Raw genomic sequence first — 21,007 nt, forward strand, 5'->3', positions numbered from 1 at the left:
AAATGGGATACAGGCAGTGGTTACTAGCATTCCACAGACTAAAGGCTGATCTTGAACAGAGTAGTGCAGAGTAAGATTTTGTGCTCAAAACGTTCTTTAATTATGGCTCCAGCTCCAGACAACTAGACAGAATGCAAAATCCTTATAAAACCTGTTACAAGTCCTCATAACTTTGCTCCATTTTAACATATTTTCATTAATAACTAAAACTGTAAAGTGGTGAAACCAGTAATGTAATCTATAAAAACGTTTAAACAAATTATATATAAAATTAAATTACAAATGAATAATATAATAAATAAATAATAATATAAATAATAAATATATAAAAACAGAAATTACATGAAATACATAAATTAAATATAAAAAAATTATAAAGAATTTTGAGTTAAGAATTCCAAGAAGATTATTATGAATAATACTAGATAGATAGATAGATAGATAGATAGATAGATAGATAGATAGATAGATAGATAGATAGATAGATAGATAGATTCATTATAGAAAAGGTGTAAAAAAGAAAAAAGAAAGCAACACGTCATCGACCCTACTTAATATGCATTGTTTGGAACGCCGCTTTGACCAATCAGATTTCAGGAGCGGAACTACAGACACACTACTTTTAGAAAGACACACTATGAGAACAGTCTTGTGCTTCAGTTGTCCAGTGGCCAATCCTCGGCTTTCTTCAGCAGGCGTGCGGAACCACAGCCTTCGGCGCTAGGATCCAGAGGGCAGGGCTTTGATTTCTCAACTAATTCCTCTGGCAAAACATGAAACGCTCATATGCACAACTTCCTGGATAGAGAAGCGGACCGCGCTGAATGCGATCGCAGCGACTGACTTTGTATATGCGCGCGAGAGCGGCGCTGCACACAAGAGGAACTGAACGAGCACGAGCGATTTAAAGTGCGTACGGTTGGGATTAACTTGAGCATGTAAAGAGCATGTAAAGGACGCCAAAGAGCAGAAGTGTGTGCGAATTGTGGGCTGTCCGAAATGTCCCACGAAACAGGCACACGATTTGTCGCCGGCTATTGAAATCGCCGCGATCACTTGTAATTATTTTGGTTAGTCAAATTAGTGTGTTTCCTTCATTGACGCTCAATTTGATCCGCCATTCCGTGTTGCTCTAATTGCGCATTTGGACATGTGGAGACTGCAAGGATCGTGTCGTGTGGGGATGTTGTGTTTGACTTTATCAGCCCTTCTCATCCAACCCATCAGCTGTCGTCCCGGTAAGAGAGGCTCTTGTGGTTAATATTTTATGATATGAACGGTAATTGTGGGATATTTCAATGCAGAAAGTTGTGCTGAATGAGCAGGTGCGTTCGTGTAGATCAGTGTCAGAGATCATAAGGCATTTAGAGAGATCGTGCATGTTTAAGGCAAATATGTGCCTTGCAAAGCAAAAGGATCTTAACTGTAGACGCTATAATTCAGGATTTAATAGGTTTCATATGATTCGTGAAGGTCAGTTTCGTAGTCCTCTGCTCTGTGGCTGAAGTAAAGGCTTTAGCAAGATCTCGGATGGTCTCAGGGACTTGTTCCCAAGGTAATGTCAACAAGGCTATGTGGAAGGTGTCCAGAAACTCGTAGATTGGCTTCTAATGAGGAATTATTTATTATTATTTAATTCATTTTTTTGTTCATTCATTGTGTTATTATTTTTATTAGATATAACACTTTAATGTGTTTTACACAGTACATTGATCAGTGTAGCTGAATTTAAATGTTCTTTATAAATAAAATTGACTTTTTCTGTTATTTAGATTTTTAAATTAAATTGAAATACATTTTAATTTATGTCTTCCTTATATCAGCCTGCTAGGTTTATAAATGCTTTTCTTATAATTTGTGCCTATTAAATGAATCTGAATAGTAGAAAAATGCTTACATTTTTTAGATGCTCATACAGGTAGTGTACTGTTAAAGGTTTTCATGATTAAAACCGCATCTTTACTTTCCATCAGTTTAACCTGTCGCAGTAATTGCTGTGATTTAAAGTTTGGTATCACTTGGATTTTATTCTAGTTTAATTTGCTACCTTAAATTAAGCTTTTCATTTATTTTAATTTTTTTTCAGTAAATTTTTTTAACAGTGATGAAAAAAGCATTTTATTCAGCATAAGCTGGTTCACTGGTCTTACATGGATTGAGCTGGACTCCAAACCTGGCCAAACTGGTAATTAGCTGCCAGCCTGACCATCTAAAAATATCAGCCAAAAGAGCATCTTGACCAGATTGGAAGACCAGCTAAACCATCTTTGATCAAATATAACTGACATATTGAATCTAGTTCAATTACCATTGGCTTTCCTAACCAGGGCTGTATCTACCATATATATTAAAAGGAACTATTGAATGTTCTTATTAGTGGTTGACCAATATCACATTTGGTGCCCATAAATATGTGCCTATATTCTCATCCCTAACCACTTCTGGTCATGTAATGTGAGAATATTTTAATTGTTCTGCATTATCAATCATCACATTACCATTGTAAAGAACCAATATGAATCATGTCAGCAATTACAGCCAATACATATCAGTTCTCTTTAAGCATCAAAAATGCCATATTTCCCTTTTAGACTGTGGCTCTTGGACACTCTTGACATCATGTGAGCTTAATGAGCATAGTAAAAAAAAAAAATCCAAGCAATAAGTCTTGCTGGAAATTTGGAACATGATAATAAATTGAACACGCCAGACCTTTTCTCCACTGCCGAGGCGGCACTGAAATGAATAGAAATATAGGCTTGGAAATGTGTCAGGCCTTTATTACTCACGGATAATAGCCTTAGCAGATGAACGGAACATGGCGGACATCGCAAATCAGTGTTTCCTTGTCCTGTCCCAGCCCTCATTAGCTTTTATTTGAGTACAGACACTCACTTCTGTACACTGTCACAGATGCCGTCCCTATATTTCTATTATCGGTATCATATTTTTATAGCTGACAGTGAGCTGAGATGGTCAGCATGTAGAGCAATGGTTAAACCGCAAGTTAGATTACCTATGATGGTAACAGCCTGTTACATCAGCTTGCGTAATGGTTTATGGAGAGATGTTACATTTGACATCAAAATCTGAACAGATGTTTTATTCTTATTGAAGATAGTCTGGCCACTGGGCATAGGTGTTGAATGATAAAACTTTCTGACCCAAGACTGTTCCCCATGTCTTCCTGATCAGAAATGAAAAGGCACTTCATTATGTGGTTCAGGAAGGGCTGGGACATCCGATTATGTAATTCTTTTTGTTTCGGAGTTCCATTTGAATTATATATTGTTTATGTTGCTCTGATTTTGCTTACATTGTGGAGACTAAATATATAAAGCAGCTTAAAACACACACCATTGGTAAAAAAAAATTGGAATAAATATGATTTTTTTATGCTCACTAAGGCTGCATTTATTTGATAAATACAGTAATATTGTGAAATCTTATTACAATTGAAAAGAACTGTTTTGTATTTTAATATATTGGCAAAGTTGAATTTTCAGCAGTCATTACTCCACTCTTCAGTTATGCATAATAATATTGCTGCTCATTATAATAATAAAATGGTTATGTTATCAAAACTGTTAAATGTTTTTTGCAGCTATTTTTGTGACATTCTACCATTCAAAAGATTGGAATAAGTAATATAACACATTTTAAATAATAAGCAAGGATGAATTCAATTGATCAAAAATCACTGTCAGGACGTTTATAATTTTGCGAAAGATTTATATTTCAAATAAATGCTTTTCTTTTAAACTTTAAAAAAATATCAAAAATTCCTGAAATTTCACAAAAATATTAAGCAGCAAATCGGTTTCCACCATTGATAACAATAATGACCACTATAAATAATAGATATCCAATAATAATCAGCATCAACTCAGCATATTAAAATTATTTTAATGTAATGACGCCGGAAATTCAGTTTTGCTGTACAGGAATAAATTGCATCATAAAATATATTAAAAAAAGAAAACAATTATTTTAAATTGTAATAATACTTCAGAGTATCACAGTATTACTGGACATTACCACAGTCAATAACACGCCTAAGTTCACATCCGAGCAGCTTTCGTGTAAAATTGAATATGCACTCTCGAGCTACAACCTGCTCCTGAGCATTTGTAGATGTCTTTAAACTTATATCAAATCCATAGTTTTCATCCGTACTTTTCATTTGTGTGTTCTTTCGTGCTTGCAAAAGAAGGTCAAAGATCTCCAAGCCCTGTGGGGAGCATCTATCATCTCCTCTGGTCGACACCACAGGAAGCTTCTGTTGACACCAGTATCCATCAAGGGGCTCTTGTCAAAAGACACTGGATTTTTAATGCTCTACCTTGCCCTTCGGTCTCTGTTGCCGCACTCCTGCTCTGCTCTAATGAGGACTCCTTTCCTGTGTGATTGAAAGGCAGTCGGCACAATAAAATCAGAAAAGAAGCCCTCTACTCCTCTGCCATTCTTATCCACCCATCACCAAAATCCTGACCTGCATACAAAGAGCGCGTTAAGCATTTAATTGAAAGCAGAGAGTAAAAAATCAATACACATGAAGCTTTAAAAATAATGGAAAGCAGTGATCCAGATCCATATTTCATATCCACAGATGGGTGTGACTTTTACATATGTCACTGGCTCACATTAGCGTGCATTTTACAGTCTTATCTTTTTTTTAGGGGGTTTGACTGTGGGCAAGTGCTTTAACACTTTAACTGAGTGGTTTAAAGTTTTAGTTCCTTGGAAGATCACTCCTGTTTTAACACATTTTAGACTCCGATATGGCTTGTTATGTGAATAAAAGGCTGGTATTTCGCCCCACTGTTTGTATTTCAAGTGTAAAGCAGTGATAATTTGACGAGATGCCTTAAGAAATGGTATTGGATCCTGCATTCTGTTGTGTCTTATTCTAGGATTCTGAGATGTGTGTGTGTGTGTGTGTGTGTGTGTGTGCTTGTTTCTGCTTCGTCAGCAGTATGTTGTCAGCAGGGAAAAGATTCAGGAGGGACGTCTCTCCTCAGACCTTATTTTGCATAGTCATTTTTGTCATTTATTTTTATTTGATCATGACCATCACATCTGGCATTAAAATCCAAACAATTCTAAAATGTTTACAGGATATATTCAACTTACTTGGCATGGACAATATACTTTTCTTGTAGATAATTACTTTCATGTTATGGCTGCTAAATAAAATAAAATTTACAAAGATCATTTTTTTTAAAGAAATTAATACCTCTATTCAGCAAGGATACATTGAATTAAATCCTATTTTAAAGAAATGTCTGAACTTTCTTCGGATCAAAGAATACTGAGAAAAATATCACTGTTTCCACAAAAATATAAAGCAGCAAATATATATATATATATATATATGTTTTCACATTTGTAATAATGTTTGTTTTCACATTTGTAATAATGTTTCTTGAGCATCAAATCAGTAGAATGATTAGAATGATTTTTGAAGGCTCATTTTAAACTGAAAATTCAGCCCACAATCACATGAATAAATTACATTTTAAAATACAATACAACAACAATAATAATAATAAAAACAATTTACAATATTACTGCCTTGGTGAGTATAAAAAACACATTTAAAAAAATATTTTTTTTTATTGTGAATCCATACTTATTTGTGTGTGTGTGTGTGTTTTTATATATATATATATATATATATATATATTAGTTAAACAAAAATATTGCAATATACTCCTATTGATATACTTCGGTTTTAAAATATTAAAGTTCAATGCAAAACTCGTTCTGCACCATTTAAAGATACTCCAATGTGTAGGCAGTTGAAGTGCTAATTATGTGCGATCACATTTGCTATTGCTACAAGCTATTAGTTGATTTTTACCTGCTGGATCATAAAAGCCCTTCAATTTGCATTGAAAAGAGACACTAGTTCCTGGAATCTCATACAGGCTTGCAAGGAAGCTCTTTTTACTTCTACTAAGAAGTGGCCACTTAGCACATCTTAGCAATGGCATAGCTAACACTTAAAAAAACACCCTATTACCATGACGGCAATTCTGCACTCCCATTTTCTAAAAACCAGAGTCTTCCAGTGCATTAAATAGTGTAGACATGTCTTTTTAATGACTGCAGTATTTTGGTCCTGCTTTTTCTCATGAATTATCTTCTGTATTCTGCATTACACAGCAATATTGCAAATTGTATGTATTTTAATTAAGTGCTTCAAATGGTGAAGAAATGATCAATTGTGAAACCTGCTCCCTATTTGAGACAAAGTTTTCTTGACTTCTTTAGCAGCTGAGTATGTAGTTGCCCAGAGCAGATGAGATATTTACATTTTTATTGAGGTGCAGGCAGAACACAACTGGAGGCCAGGGATCGGGTCAGAGATTCTTTAGCCACAAGCTCTCTATGAGTCTTTTATCATATGTTTCCAATTGCCACATGCTGCGCTTTGGATCTCCGGTGTGGTTGATGAAGGGCCTTGACCTGCCGCATCCTTATATCGATTCTGACTGTCCAATCACCCACACCAATGACACTGTGAACCATGTTAAAAAGGCTGTTTGGAATGAAAGACTGTTTGGTTCTGTTGGTTCACTGGTGCCTTTGATGAATCTGTAGCACATGAGGGAGCTTCTTAGCTGGAAGGCGGTCTCCGATGTATCTTTTATGTGCATGATACTTGTATAGAATCAAATTACATGTATATTCAGCTCTGTGCAGACATATTAAAACGATAAAACTCGCAGCTATGAGTTAATAGCTACGTTTTATAAGCCCTGAAATATCAAGAGAACAATCTGATGGCAGTAATTAGGTGTCAGTTCATGTAGCCTCTCACAAATGATTTTGCTAATTATACGTTATTTTAAGAGAGAGGTTATATTTTCTTAATAAAATGATTGATTTGTGCCCTTAATAGCCTGGCAGCTTCTGAAGCCTCAGAGTGAATCTTTTTCTTGCTCTCACTTATACAGACACGCTTTGTCCTTCTTTTTTCCTCTCACTTCCTCTCTCTTTCCTGACCTTAATACTTTGGAGATATAGAAGTACGGGAGAGTTATCGCGCCCCTCAACTTGTTGCAAGCCCATTCAAAATGCTCAGAGAAGTAGTAATTTTCTTTTTTCAAATGGATTACAGATAGTGCTATGCTGGATGTACATGACCACAAACACACAAATACAGTGTATATATATATATATATATATATATATATATATATATTAGTACACTCTAAAAACTGCTGGGTTGAAAACAACCCAATTTTGGCAACCCAGCGCTGGGTCAAAAAGGGACGAACCCAACGCTGGGTTATTTTAACCCAACCAGTTGGGTTATCATGTTTAACCCAGCCTGCTGGGTTGCTTTTTTTATGGTTTAAAATGACTACATTGCAGGGTTTCAAAAACCAGAGAGGGTGTTTTTTATCACTGTATTTCAGAAGGAAAACTACTGTATTTAGAAAATGTTCGATTTCATCTTGCATGTAATGCTTGATGAGGCAGCATTTGTGAGCTCAGTGCCGCTTTGCAGCCGTTACCGTCGAAACCTACCTCTCCTGCTTAGCGCCTCCTGCTGGCAGAAAATTAACTCGCAGAGTGCCGCCACCAATTGAGTGTAAGGATGTGGGAAACAATGCATGCTACGTTAAAATGAACCCAAATTGAGCTAGGCATTAAACCTACAAATATTGTTCATTTTAAATATCAATTTTACTCACAAATAATAATTATCAAAAGGAAAATATTTATTAAAAACAAGAGAAAAGTCAAAAAGTAACATGTAATAAGAAATGCAGAAAAGGATGGCATTAACAGCTACAGTTCATAAAGCATTGAACATTTGTTGAATATAACTTAAGATCAAATTGGACTTTGTTCAATTGTATATATTGTATAAAAATATACGAAAACACTATTATACAATAAATTTACAATTAGTTAGGTTCTTTACCAACTATTCTGGCATGACAGTAGACAAATAAATCACAACATTAACTCTGATATTATAACATTTAGCAGACGTGTGTGTGTGTGTGTGTGTGTGTGTGTGTGTGTGTGTGTGTGTGTGTGTGTGTGTGTGAAAGAATGTGAGCATGTGTATGAATGACAGTGTAAACTCTTCTACTAAACAACACAGAAAAAGCATTTAACATTGTTTTTACAAATTATACACTTACAGTTTGTTTCATAGTCCATGAATACAGATCATGCATCACTGTCAATTTTCATGATCTCTTTAGCATAACTGATGTAGTCATGAAGAAGCCCCATCAGCACAGCATGTGACATCTTCATCATCCAGGGCAGCGTCCTCCTTTAAAACCACTGCTGCATCAGTTTAGGGGAAAGGAAGTTCTCTTCTTTGACCAGCATTCATCCTAGTCACCGCCTGTTTTTCATCAGTGGCCTAGAAAGAGAAACACATTTGAAAAAATAAAACATTTAATTAAACTATCCATTTTCAGATAGAGCTGTATTCACATCCGTAAGGACAGGTAAATAATCTGTTTTATAGTTTCAACACTTTGTGTGGTTGTTAAATGTCTCGGACCACCACAGCGCTCCAGAAGGCTATAATGGCAGCACTAGTGTGAGGGCATGTATTATTGTTTGAATACATATATTGCTTTCAGAAAGCTTCTGTACTGAAACATTAAAACAGACATGACATTCACATACCTCACAAATGTTCATGTACGTAGATGGCTGCTCTTCAAACGGTTAGTTCACCAAATAATAAAAATGGTCAAAATTTACTCTCCACATGTTGTTCCAGACTCATACAAACTCTGCTCATTTTTGGAAAACAAATAAATATATTTAATATTCTCTTAATTTGTGTCCTCCATTGCTAGTCTGGGAGACCAGTATTTTATTTTGAACATACATGTTTGCTATCATATAATTTAAGATTTATTCATATATACATATCGGAATGAATTACTTCTACAATAACTCCGTATTTATGAGGCTTGAAAATAATGACTATCTAGACTATAAAAGGATTAACAAAATTATGAGAAAATGAAAAATATATTCATTTCAATATATTCAAGTCTTATAGGTTTGGAATGACATGAGGGCAAGTAAATTATTTTTTGTGTGAACTCCAAAGTTGGTTTGAGTTCTGCAATGAACAACACAGACATCAATGGTTTTAATGAAATGAGCACGTAATCACACTGTTGTTGCATCAAAATGTGAAGTAAACCGGGAGGAGACAACAGAAACATTTATTTTCTAAAAATAACTTGCATAACATCTCAAAAGAATGATGCTCTCCCATGTCTCTGGCTTTTAACATCTACAAAAAACAAAAACCAAACATTATTTTACTCTTAGTAAAAAAAACAAAAAAACAACTGATAACATGAAATTACGAAGTTTACTTGCCTTAAACTATCTTTCCCTCTCTTCAGAAGAAGCTGAGAAAACCACCTCCTCCTCACACAAGCAGACTTGTGTGTCCTTAACTCCAAAGTTATGAATGAAGACAATGAAGACACGAGCTCGACAAGTCTGAAATATTACATGTAAAACATACTTTTAACAGTTACCACTTCAACAGCCTCAACATAATTATGCTAGTCTTTACGACACAATGCCGTTTCCTTTAGGAGACAAACATACATTCAGTTTAACCGCGAAAAAAAGACAAATTAACATGAGTGTAACCGTCTATTAACGCCTCAAAAAGTGCAGATAATGTAAAATCGTATGTAAATATGACAAAATACATTCAAGGACGTTATATTAAAATTACCTCTTCCGTTCATTAACGTTAAATGATGGCGTTAAGACCTCCATGTCGGAGGCGAAAACCGCGTCCGTTTTTTTTTGTAATATAACCTTAAGCTCCTTTGTTTCCGCCTTTCATAAAACCTTCTGCCTTTCATACAACCGGGTAAACAATAAACGACAACTTTACATTTTGAATATTTACTTACCATAGTCTTTCAATCGCTTCTCACTTCTTTCACGCTGAGAAAATGGCGGCTGCTCGCACTGGAGACGTACGATCTTAATGTGACGTGCGTGCTCTCCTTCACGTCCGCATTCTCAACCCAGCCCCGCTCGGTTAAAACGGAGACCAATTTTCAACCCAAACTTGGGTTAAAACATCCCAAAGTCCTATCCAACGGCCTCAACCCAGCATTTGGGTTGAAAAAAACAACCCAGCGTTTTTCAGAGTATATATATATATATATATATATATATATATATATATACATACAAACACACACACACACACACACACACACACAAACACACACTTCATCTTAAAACTACTAATCTAAAATTGTTTTGCAGGCCACCCTTTGTTTTATGTATATATTTTTTATATTTAGGGATTTTTTTAAATCAGGCATCAAGTGATCTAAAAGCTGTGTGTTGGGTAGCCTTTAAATTTGATTAAGAGTTTACAGCTTCTCTAAGGGGATAAACTACACACATTCAGTCTCAACGAGCATTACTTTGGTATTCTATTGACTTTTTTTTTTTTTTTGTGAAAACAACAAACCACAATGAATAATTTTAAAAATAGCTAAATAAACTAAATACTTAACCAGTGTTTTCTCCGAGCGATGTTTGAAAACAATTTTTGGTGATTTCATTTTTTTCCTTTGTCTTTGTGATTCTATTTTAATTTTTACGGGGGAAAGAAAGGAATGAGAAAATTATGCGACTGTCTGTCTGATCCAAACTCATATCTCCCATCTGAACGCCATAGCTCAAGGTCCACTAACCACTAGATCATTGTTTTTGTCTTTTTAATATTGTATAATTAGAAAAGAACATCAAATTGAATTTGAATTGTTAAATGTGAACAACTGAAGTATTCCTGGGTAAAAATGAACATTGCATTGAGCAAGTACATGAAATCAGTTTTTGCCTTACCCTGTTTTACTATGATTTACTCGAAAAAAAAAAGATTTTTATTTTGACCAATGATGCCATATTTAGCTGAATTATTTGCATGCTTTGTCAACTTCAAATTTTATGTTTCAACCACAGGTGGCAATAGAGAGATCAGAGTTCTGCTGTCTACTTTACAGAAGGACCAATTAACAAAGACAGAAAACATTTACTCATGTTTTACTCATAAAAGAAGATATTTGGGGATACCCAAAAAAATGGTAGTGCCCATTGACTTCCATAATATGGGAAAAATAAAATGCTATGGAAATAAGTGTAGCCTTGAAACTTTCAAAAGTCCTGAATAAAATATCTTCTTTTGTGTTCAGCAGAGAAATTCATACAGCTTTGGAATGACAGGGGTGAGTAAATGATGACAGAATTTTTCTTTTTTTGTACGATGAGAGCATAAATTAGTAAGAAAAATCATTTGTGATTTGTGACTTTTTTTTCTATGAATGTTTTAACTTAGCCTTTCTAACTCACGAATATACAGTTCATTTAGATTAAAAACCGAGATAAAAAAAATCAGTAGATTTTAAGACCCTTTATTGTTTTTTTGATTATGACTGTCCTTCTAAAGGTTGTTACTCACTCCCCCAATTGGTTGATAATTAATAGCAAAAATGTGTTTGCCCTTTCCTCAAACCTATAACATATGATTAATCCAGCTAATGGATTTGCCCAAGCTTTTGATAGACTCAGTCAGCAGAGCGTTTAGCTACTGTAGCTGGTAAGTCCTTAGTGTTAGATTTGGCAGCTTTAGTGATGGCTACTGGTCTAAGAGACTCCGTCTATAGGGATCTTAATTACACCGTAATTATCTCTCACACCAGGTAGATGTTAAGGCATTCTCTGCTCTTAATAGCCTCAATGGAATTTTACATTATGCAGTCTACTTTGCCATTTTCATTTTATTCATGAATGATCACGTAATACTCCAGTGGAACCCAGTGGAGAACTCTAAAACGGAGCTCTCTTGGTCTGCGGTTTCTGCGGCTAACCGTTGGCTTTTTCATGCAGGAAGTCATACTGTATTGCTGTTTAAAATAGGTCAGTCTTCTTACTAAACAATGAAACAATAGACCATCATCACTTGTTCCATAAATACAGGATAAAGCCAGGATGTTAGTGGTTTGCAAACACAATGTGGGCTGGCTTGCTTAGACTCATGGTGTGGGTCCACCTTGTCCCCTGCCTTTTTGCTTTAATACTATAGATAGGATCTTTTCTTCCTTTTGGACATTGATTTATCCTCATTGATTGAATGAATGAGGATAAATGTTTAGTACTTACATGTGAGATGTTAGTGATTAAGATACAGTCTATTTCTAAATGCTGCAAGCCATTTCCTCTCATCTCTTTTTGTGTTGCTACTTGGCAACCCAAATCAAGTGTGTGTGTGTGTGTGTTTTTTGTGCTATTATATAAATAGTGATCAGATTTGGCTGACAAACAAATGAGTAAAACACTCCTATTGACTTACATTGACACTGGGAATTTAGCCGCATATTGGGAATCAGAATATCATACGTGACCCTGGATCACAAAACCAGTCTTAAGTCGCTGGGGTATATTTTTAGCAATATCAAACAAAATTATCGATTTTTCTTTTATGCCAAAAATCAATAGGATTTTTTGATATCTTTATTTTATAAAGGCACAAAGTTTTGTTGTTATTATGTCTGTATGCAAAAAAAAGTAGACCCTTTACAGATTTGATCGATGTATTGCTCTTATCTGTACGATCAAAACCGAAAGTGTAATTTAAGTTCTTTTCGGGGTTATCAGGAGAAAATGACTCATAACGCGTATACGCGTTAATCGACTCCAGAGGGTTAAGTAAAAATCGAGTTCCATAAAGATATTTTGTAAATTTCCTACTGTAAATATATCAAAACTGAATTTTTGATTAGTGATATGCATTGCTAAGAATTAGTTTGGACCACTTTAAAAGCGATTTTATTAGTATTTTTATTTTTTTGCATCCTCTGATTCCAGATTTTCAATTAGTTGTACCTCGGTCAAATATTGTCCCATCAGACCCCAACCATAGATCAATGGAAAGCTATTTATATATTGTATATATATAATGTATAAATCTCAATTTAAAAAAAAAAAAAACACTTAAGACTGATTTTGTGGTCCAGGTTTACATATAGACTTTGTCTTCAACGTTTTGAATTATGGCTATAAGAAGCTATTAATTTTTGAACACTGTAGCAACACTCTAGCAACCAGTCATTATATCCTTGCAATTCCCTAGAAACCACTCAGTACGCCTTAACAATAGTTTGCCATACTGTTTATTTCTTTTGTTCAAAACTTTGAGAACAAGCCAGAACCATGCTGAAACTACCTAGCAACACCCTGGCAACCAACCATAACACCATGGCAATGCCATAAAGACCATACAGAAAACTATAGCCATGGCTTTAGCATATTCACTATATTCTTTGCTCAGAACTTTGAAAAACAGTCAAAAAATCTTAGAAACTACCTAACAACACCCTAGCAACCACCCATAACACCTTAGCAATGCCATAGAAACCATACAGAAAACTATAGCAACGGCTTTGCATATTTAATGTATATTCTTTACTCAAAACTTTGAAAACCAGTCATAACGTCTTAGAAACTACGTAGCAATGCTTGTACTTCCTTATTAGTGCCATAGGAACCTTGCGTTTTTATCAGATTTTTTCACTCAGAATTGAATAGAATCATGAAATTTGTGTCAAACCCCAGTCCTGCTATCAACACAATAGAAACCATTCAGATCATCGAAGCTATTGCCTAGCATACAGTATAGTGGGAAAGTTGTCAGGCATCGTGACAAAGTTTTGCATGCACAAGCACCACTGTTACTTTTTCTTCTAAAATCTAGTTTTTTTCTTTATTGTTCTTTTGTTTAATGATGACAGTGTTTGGTGATAGGAACAGAGTAGTCCAATTATAAGAAATCTGCACATTGCAGATGTCGCTGATGCAACTTATACACTCTGCTAATGCCATACAAAGCTTTCATCCACAGTTTGAAAAAGGTTTAGTAATTAGGATCTTCCCATTATAGCGATTTCACAGTTTGTTAGCTGGTTTCCCACACAATGACACGTAATCTTGGATCAGCTCTTTAACCTGACATCTTTTTGTGGAAAATCTCCACAGGGTCAACAGACAAATATAAACACTAACTGCAAAAATAGATTATGAAGTCCGAGTCGAAGGGAACCAGAGGCCCAGTTAAAAATAACTCAAGAGAGCTTCACGGTTGGCTCTCGATTCTCCCCTTGAAAAGCCTCTGTAAGGAAAGTAGATTATATTTCTTTGTGGACACAAAGAAAAATCACTCAAATGCAGAATCGTTTATCAAAGGATTGTCTGCACTAACCAAACCACCGACGGAGGTTTATCACTAGGTTTATCTCTGTAGATGTCAGGTGCTTTAGGTAGGAGGGAGGAGCCTTGCCTCCATTATGCTTTCCTGACCTTTTCTGCTTCTTGGTCTTTGCGTGCTATGTTTGCCCTTTGAGGACTTGCTTTGGAACACAGTGTAAATGTTCACTGTGCCATTTAAGGATGTTTGTGCCATGGATTTAGAGCTTTCAGTAAAGGTCGACAAAGAGAGGTATTGTTAAGGAAGTTGAGTAGTGCAGTTGATAGACTCACCTGTTGTGACCTGCGTGTTGAATTAGGACATGCCCGGACCCTGAAACGTGGCCCACTCTTTGCCTATTCATCCGTGCTTGCATTTGTTGTTTAGAGTGCAGTACTTTATCAAGCTTTCATTAATGCATTCTTTTTTTTTTCTTTTTTTAGAATGGATTGCAAATGAAAGCACATGATTGTTTGTACTGAAAGTCACAAATTGATGTGTTTTAAATAGGTAGAATTTAGAATAGGTAACCAGGAAATTTTAATTTCCGTAAAATTTACTTGCCCCCAGGCCATCCAAGATGTAGATGAGTTTGGTTCTTTATCGGAAGAGATCTGGAAATAAATTGCATGACATAACTTGCTCATAAATTGATGAGTGAATCCAGTGAATGGTGGCCGTCCAAACAGCTGTTAAAAAAATATCACAATAATCCACATAACTCCAGTCCATCAGTTAACATTTTGTGAAGTGTGTTTTTTAAGAGGATTTATTTTTAAATAATTGCTTTCATCTAAAATACAAGTTTTGTATCCATAATATTGCTTTCTCCATTGAAAAAGTCAGTGTTATCTGAATCAGGATCACTGATCTATATATATGACTGGATCGCTCATCGTGTTCTTAACTGCCATTCAGTGGTGAAGCCACCGGAAGTGTTCGATCCGCCATCTTACTATTCCCTAATGGCGAGCGCATCATTGACTGACAGCCAAAACACTGATCTAAAATCAACCAATTCGATGTGTATCAGTCACACATTTTTAACCATGTTTATTGGTCAAAAAATGGCCATAGTTGGCGTTTCGGTTTATTTAAACCTTCCGAGTTCTTCTCATGTTAAAGTGTGACAGGCTATTTTCAGCCCATCTACTGGGAGTATGCGTTGTTTATGTATTATGCTGCTGAGAAGCTTATGTGAGCATGGCAACAGTAGCTTTACATTGTCCTTTATGTGTGGTGTGTGGAACAAATTATCAAAACTAACGGCAAAATTAGTTATGATAGAATATTTTAGTTGATTTTGATATTTTTAATTGATCTTATTTTCACAGATAAATTCTGTATGCCATGCCAGGTTCATTAGTACATTATTAGTAGTTAAGTATTTTTTTTTTTCGTTTTATTAATACACTATTACAGTACTTCTTTTCATTCTTGGGTTTATAGATTTGAATGAACTTCAGCATATACACTAATGTTAAAAACATTTTTTGAAAGAAATTAATGCATTTATTCAGCAAGAATGCATACAGTTTATCAAAAAGCAACACTAAATACATTTATTATGGTACAAAATATTTCTATTTTCAATAAATGCTGTTCTTTTGAGGATTCTGTTCATCCTTCAAAATGCATTAAAATGGTAAGCAGCTCAATAGTCAACATTGATAAAAAGAAATTTCTATCGAGCTCCAAATCAGCATTTTCTGTTAATTTCACAATTTTATTATTACTATTTTTTATAAAGAGACTTAAAAAATCGTACCGACCCCAACATTTCTAATGGTGTATATTACACTGTTTGTGATAAATTATATCTCTATTTTTATGATATCTGAAAACACTTCAGAAGCTACAGTACATAGCAACACCCTAGTATTACATCAACTAATTTTCTTCATAAAATGTAAAAATTATACAGTAGTTAAGCATGTTAGTTCATCGGTGAACAGCTATATAGTATAGTTGAACATGTAACAGACAGATTTATAATTTTGGTGTTATAGGACAATTAACATCTGCTAATAATTGCGCGTCCTTGCGTGTACATGTTTACCCGTGTGTAGGTTGCCCATGTTACCCGTTATGTTGATGTTTGTGAGTTCAGAGGCAGCAGTTCCTCTTTAATGTCATGTTTAGCTGCACTGAACTGTGTAAATGCACCTGGCATCTCAATCTGCCAGTGCACATATTGCCTGTCTCTTGTATCCCTCCTGACTCATAAAAACAAGCCGGCTACAGGCACACATACACACACCTCACCTTAAGCAAGCCATCCTTCATTTACTATACTCATGATCTCCTTACCGCATCAAATGGCAGACATGCAAACATATTTCCTCAGAGGAATGGTTTGCTGATGTGGCACCTGCCGGCTGGTAGCCCTGTTTTAAAAGCCCACGGGATAAGACTTCAAACAAGCCTTGCGTAAGCACCGAGATATTGAGTCCTTTATTTTAGGTCATAATGTTTACCCTTTGTAACGAGCGATGAGAAAATCATTACAGGTTAGTGAACCCCATTCATAACCTTTGAATGGTTTCTGATAGCTTTCACAGATGTTAATTGTCTGCCATGCTAGTACAATATACTGCGTAGTCTGTTGCTGTCCATCAGGGATTAAACAATAAACAGACCCAGACAGGTTGCTAACCGACCAATGAAAGCGGTTCTAATTGCTTACTAACCAATAAGAGTGGATGGAATTGGTACGATGGAGGGAATCGACTTAGTGCAGCCACTAATTAATCTCCAAAGTAATGATGCAAGTGAGGGCAAGAGCACAGCGAAGGATCGGAAAATCTGTTTATGCAAGAGTAGCAGCACCAGGGTGTCTGCACCCCCCGGAGACTGAGTCACTTTAAGACACTTTGAAGCAAGATAAAATGAGGAACTGCGCTTCAGTTTTGAGATCTGATGACTGCCTGACAAGGTGCGCTGTTTAAGTGTTCCCAACATGTGTGCACGTGATGTGTTGCACTGTACGTCAGGGAATGGTTTTATTCAACAAAGATGCATTAGATAGATGCAGATTTCAGCGTCTTCTGTCTCACTAAATAAGACGTGAACACATGGACAACATCTCCAGAACTGCTCTGACAGTCACTTCATGAGCATCTGACCGTTTGATTTGAGGAAAACTAGCGTCACATCACATACACAGAACTGTAAAGGTACGTCAACCCGTCAAAATAAAAGTCCGGTTAAAGACTATTGTTCAGCAGAATGTACATAGCCTACCACAAAAAAAAAAAACAAATCAAACATTTTTTTTTTTAAGGTTTAATCACACAACATTTCTTCCATGTTTTATTTTTAATAGTAAATCCCCGTTGTTTACCAAAAAGTTAAGTTAATAATCAATAATTAAAAGATAAATTAAATTAATGTTTTATGTGTTTAATGTTTAATGTGCATCTCAGAAAATCTGCCAGTGCACATATTGCCTGTCTCTTGTATCCCTCCTGACTCATAAAAACAAGCCGGCTACAGGCACACATACACACACATACCGCACGTTCAACATGGACGTTAATACGCACAAACACACACCGAGATTTTTTGGTGATACAAGAGTTTATTGTAATTATTGATCAGAGAGTGAATAAAATACCTGCAACCCTCAGCCCACACTCTCCACTGCAGAAACAAACACAGACTACCTTCCATTACAAAAACATTCACATTTATACTGGTGGCCAGCACCATTACCACATGTGGAGGGACAAACTCACAGAAAACACTTTACACATGTTCCCTTAAATATACAGAGTCTGAAAGAAACATATTGGCATGATGTTCTACTTAATAAATCTACTTTGTTATTAATTCGTTCACATTAAACAGGAAATAACAGCAACAACTCGGCCACGTTGCCCCTGAAACCCCCACGCTCAATTAATACATGGTAGATTCCCACCCTAAGCGGAACCAATAATTCCTGCCATTGTTTCTTACCAGGACTCTAAAAATCATGGGACAAACGCTACACGGGAACAATATACATAGTTTACAGGTATTTCATTCACTCTCTGATCATTAATTACAATAAACTCTTGTATCACCAAACAGCCTCTGTGTGTGCTTGTGCGTATGTGTGCGTATTAACGTCCATGTTGAACGTGCGGTCCCTTCGTGACCGTCACAAGACCCAGGAGTCTTATTTTCTCTTGCATAATTAATATTGCACTTTTAATTAAGCAAAAACACATTTTATCCGATTACTCGATTAATCGATGGAATTTTTGGTAGAGTACTCGATTACTAAAATATTCGATAGCTACAGCCCTACTGTGAACCATTACTAGATATAAATGCACTAGACCACTAGTCTCTCCCTGACATATGATCTGCCATATGGTTCAAAAATGCAGGAAAAACACAGCTCTCTAAAGCAGAGCATGAAAAGTGTTGTTGAGAGTTTCTTTAATTTTCTTGAATAGACACAGGGGTCTCTCAGCAGGACGCTTTGAAACACACAGAGCAAGATAAGCAGGGTCTTTACAAAGCCAAAGGGAGAATAGCAGGTAATACCAAACACAGCTGAGAAAACTTGTACTTTTAGGGTACTGCTGCTTGAAATATTAATATGTCTGGAGGAGAAATCCTATCCTACACACCCCAGCACGCATCTTTTTGATGCACACCAGGAAGTCATCCCCAGCAGTCCCCGGTACAGTGAACTCTCTTCATCACTCCAATATGATTCATTGTAAAAATGTGTATATTACGTTTCAGTTTTTTTACAGTGAGTTAACTATCATTTTTCTTGCATTTCCATAATTTATCGAATAATTCTATCCATTTTTAACCTATAGGAACCTGTGCACTGTTACAGGAATAGATGATTACTTTTTGAATTCGACCATAGAAAACAAGTACTCAATGCATTGAGATTCCCATATTTCTGAGAATGAACCATATAGGGCCTTAAAAATAAAGATTTGAGAAGAAAAGTTTGATAAGAACCAGAAAAGGCTGTTAAGATATCTTTAGTACTTCTTGAGTTATAACCATGCAAACATTGGAACAAGTATTTTTATGTTACTCTGACATATATGTTCTATGCAATTGTTTTGCTACAGAAAAACAAGATTTCTTGTTTCAACATTATTTGCTCTTCAGACATTCCTCTTTAAACAAAAAAGTATCAGCTGTGTGCAAAGTGACAAACATTTGTTTTCCCATTTTAGAACTGCCACCATTGCCATATAATGCAACCAGGATTGCTAAAGTCAACAGATTTCGCTAATAGAGCCATCTCTGTGTAAACAACAGCTTAACGATGCTGCCATCTTTCCTGAAGTCATTTTTGTCTGGTTGAGTTGACACAGAATAACCGTATGCGTGTGTGTGTGTGTACATAGAATTCAATTTTACATATTATTGCAATTATATGCTGTTATTACATTATTATTAAAATTATTTACTAATATGCTGTTTGCATAAGTTTTCAGTTGTTTTGTTACAGCTGATTTTGCTTGGGTAAAAAGGAATAGCCGTAACAACCTGCACATCATTAAAATAACCACTGCATTTTAGAAAGAAACACGGCTAACCAATCACTGCTCAGGTGTGAATTTGTAAGCGGTGGAAATGAAGACTAAAGATTATTCTGTGAAAGTTAAAGTTAAACAAAGCAGAAATGGAAAAAAAGTCCCTATATCTCCATGTCGATCAGATGCCCCAGAGGGTACTTTTTGTTCAGTAATCACAAAGTCAGCTATCCAGCTACTGCATAGAAAAGACTGTCCCTCCAGAAGGAGACTTATGAAAGAAGCCACAAAGAGCCAAATAATCACTTTAAAGCGGCTACAGAGTTCAGTAGCTGAGAACGGAATAAAGGTGCACTAGTCAACCATATAAAGAGCTATGTATAACGCTGGCCTATATTGCAGGTTGGCACAGATGGATAAATGGTTTTGGAAAAATACTGCATGGAAAGTTTTTTAAATCTGTTATAAAATCATTTATCATTTATCTACAGTGATCTCAAATATTAGACCAAAATAATATTGCGGTTCTACATTGTTCTACATTGGGGGGGTAAAAGCTATTATTTCTGCTCTGTTGGTCCAATTTCTTAGTCGATCAATTCATGAGCTCTGACTTGACAAGTGAGACTAAAAGAAGCCTGATGATCAAAAAGAAACTTTCTGTTTGTTAAGCACGAGTCACGATCTCCTACGACTCTTTCAGAATTACGAATCATGCTGTTCTTTAGTAATTACGGCGCCCGGAACTTCAGCTTGTGTGAGTGTTTCTAATGAGAGGAGCAAAGGGCCAGGTTTTTCACAGGATTCTGAGGCCTGCTGAGTACTCTTTGGGTGTTATTATTAGTGTTATTATTACTTTTGATTACTCTGTCAAGAGACACGGCATGTTTGCAGTTCTAGTTAAATGATGGAGGTAAGAATACAGGCATTAGGAGCTGCAGTATAGAGTATTTTCTAAGGTGGACCATATTGCATTATTGATTGTGTTTTGCACTGAATGCTAATGGAAAGTCATTATAGTGTCATCTGATTTATCTCTGACAGCTCATGTGGAAACAGAGCATCGTGGGAGCTCAGCCACTCAAAGAGAGCGGAGGGCGTCTGGGGAACCCTATTGGGCGTATTCAGGTGAGTCACTCTCTTCTTCGACCAATAAACAATGAAAATTTGTGCACAGCATCAGTATGCAATGGCAACATTGTTTACTCAGCATAAACCTGTCTGTCTG

General features: G+C 35.8%; 1 protein-coding gene across 1 annotated transcript in view; it reads left to right on the forward strand.

Annotated features, from left to right (window-relative positions):
- The first annotated feature begins 626 nt into the window (after positions 1-626).
- Positions 627-21,007, forward strand: part of LOC132151636 (receptor-type tyrosine-protein phosphatase gamma-like) — an 81,917-nt gene continuing 61,536 nt past the window's right edge. Inside the window, exons 1-3 of the mRNA XM_059559892.1 lie at positions 627-1,229; positions 14,852-14,863; positions 20,824-20,907. Coding sequence (XP_059415875.1) covers positions 1,151-1,229; positions 14,852-14,863; positions 20,824-20,907 — 175 coding nt within the window. The 5' untranslated portion in view covers positions 627-1,150. The remainder of the gene's footprint in view (positions 1,230-14,851; positions 14,864-20,823; positions 20,908-21,007) is intronic.

Source organism: Carassius carassius, chromosome 10, assembly GCF_963082965.1.
Source record: "Carassius carassius chromosome 10, fCarCar2.1, whole genome shotgun sequence".
Classification (NCBI taxonomy): Eukaryota; Metazoa; Chordata; class Actinopteri; order Cypriniformes; family Cyprinidae; genus Carassius; species Carassius carassius.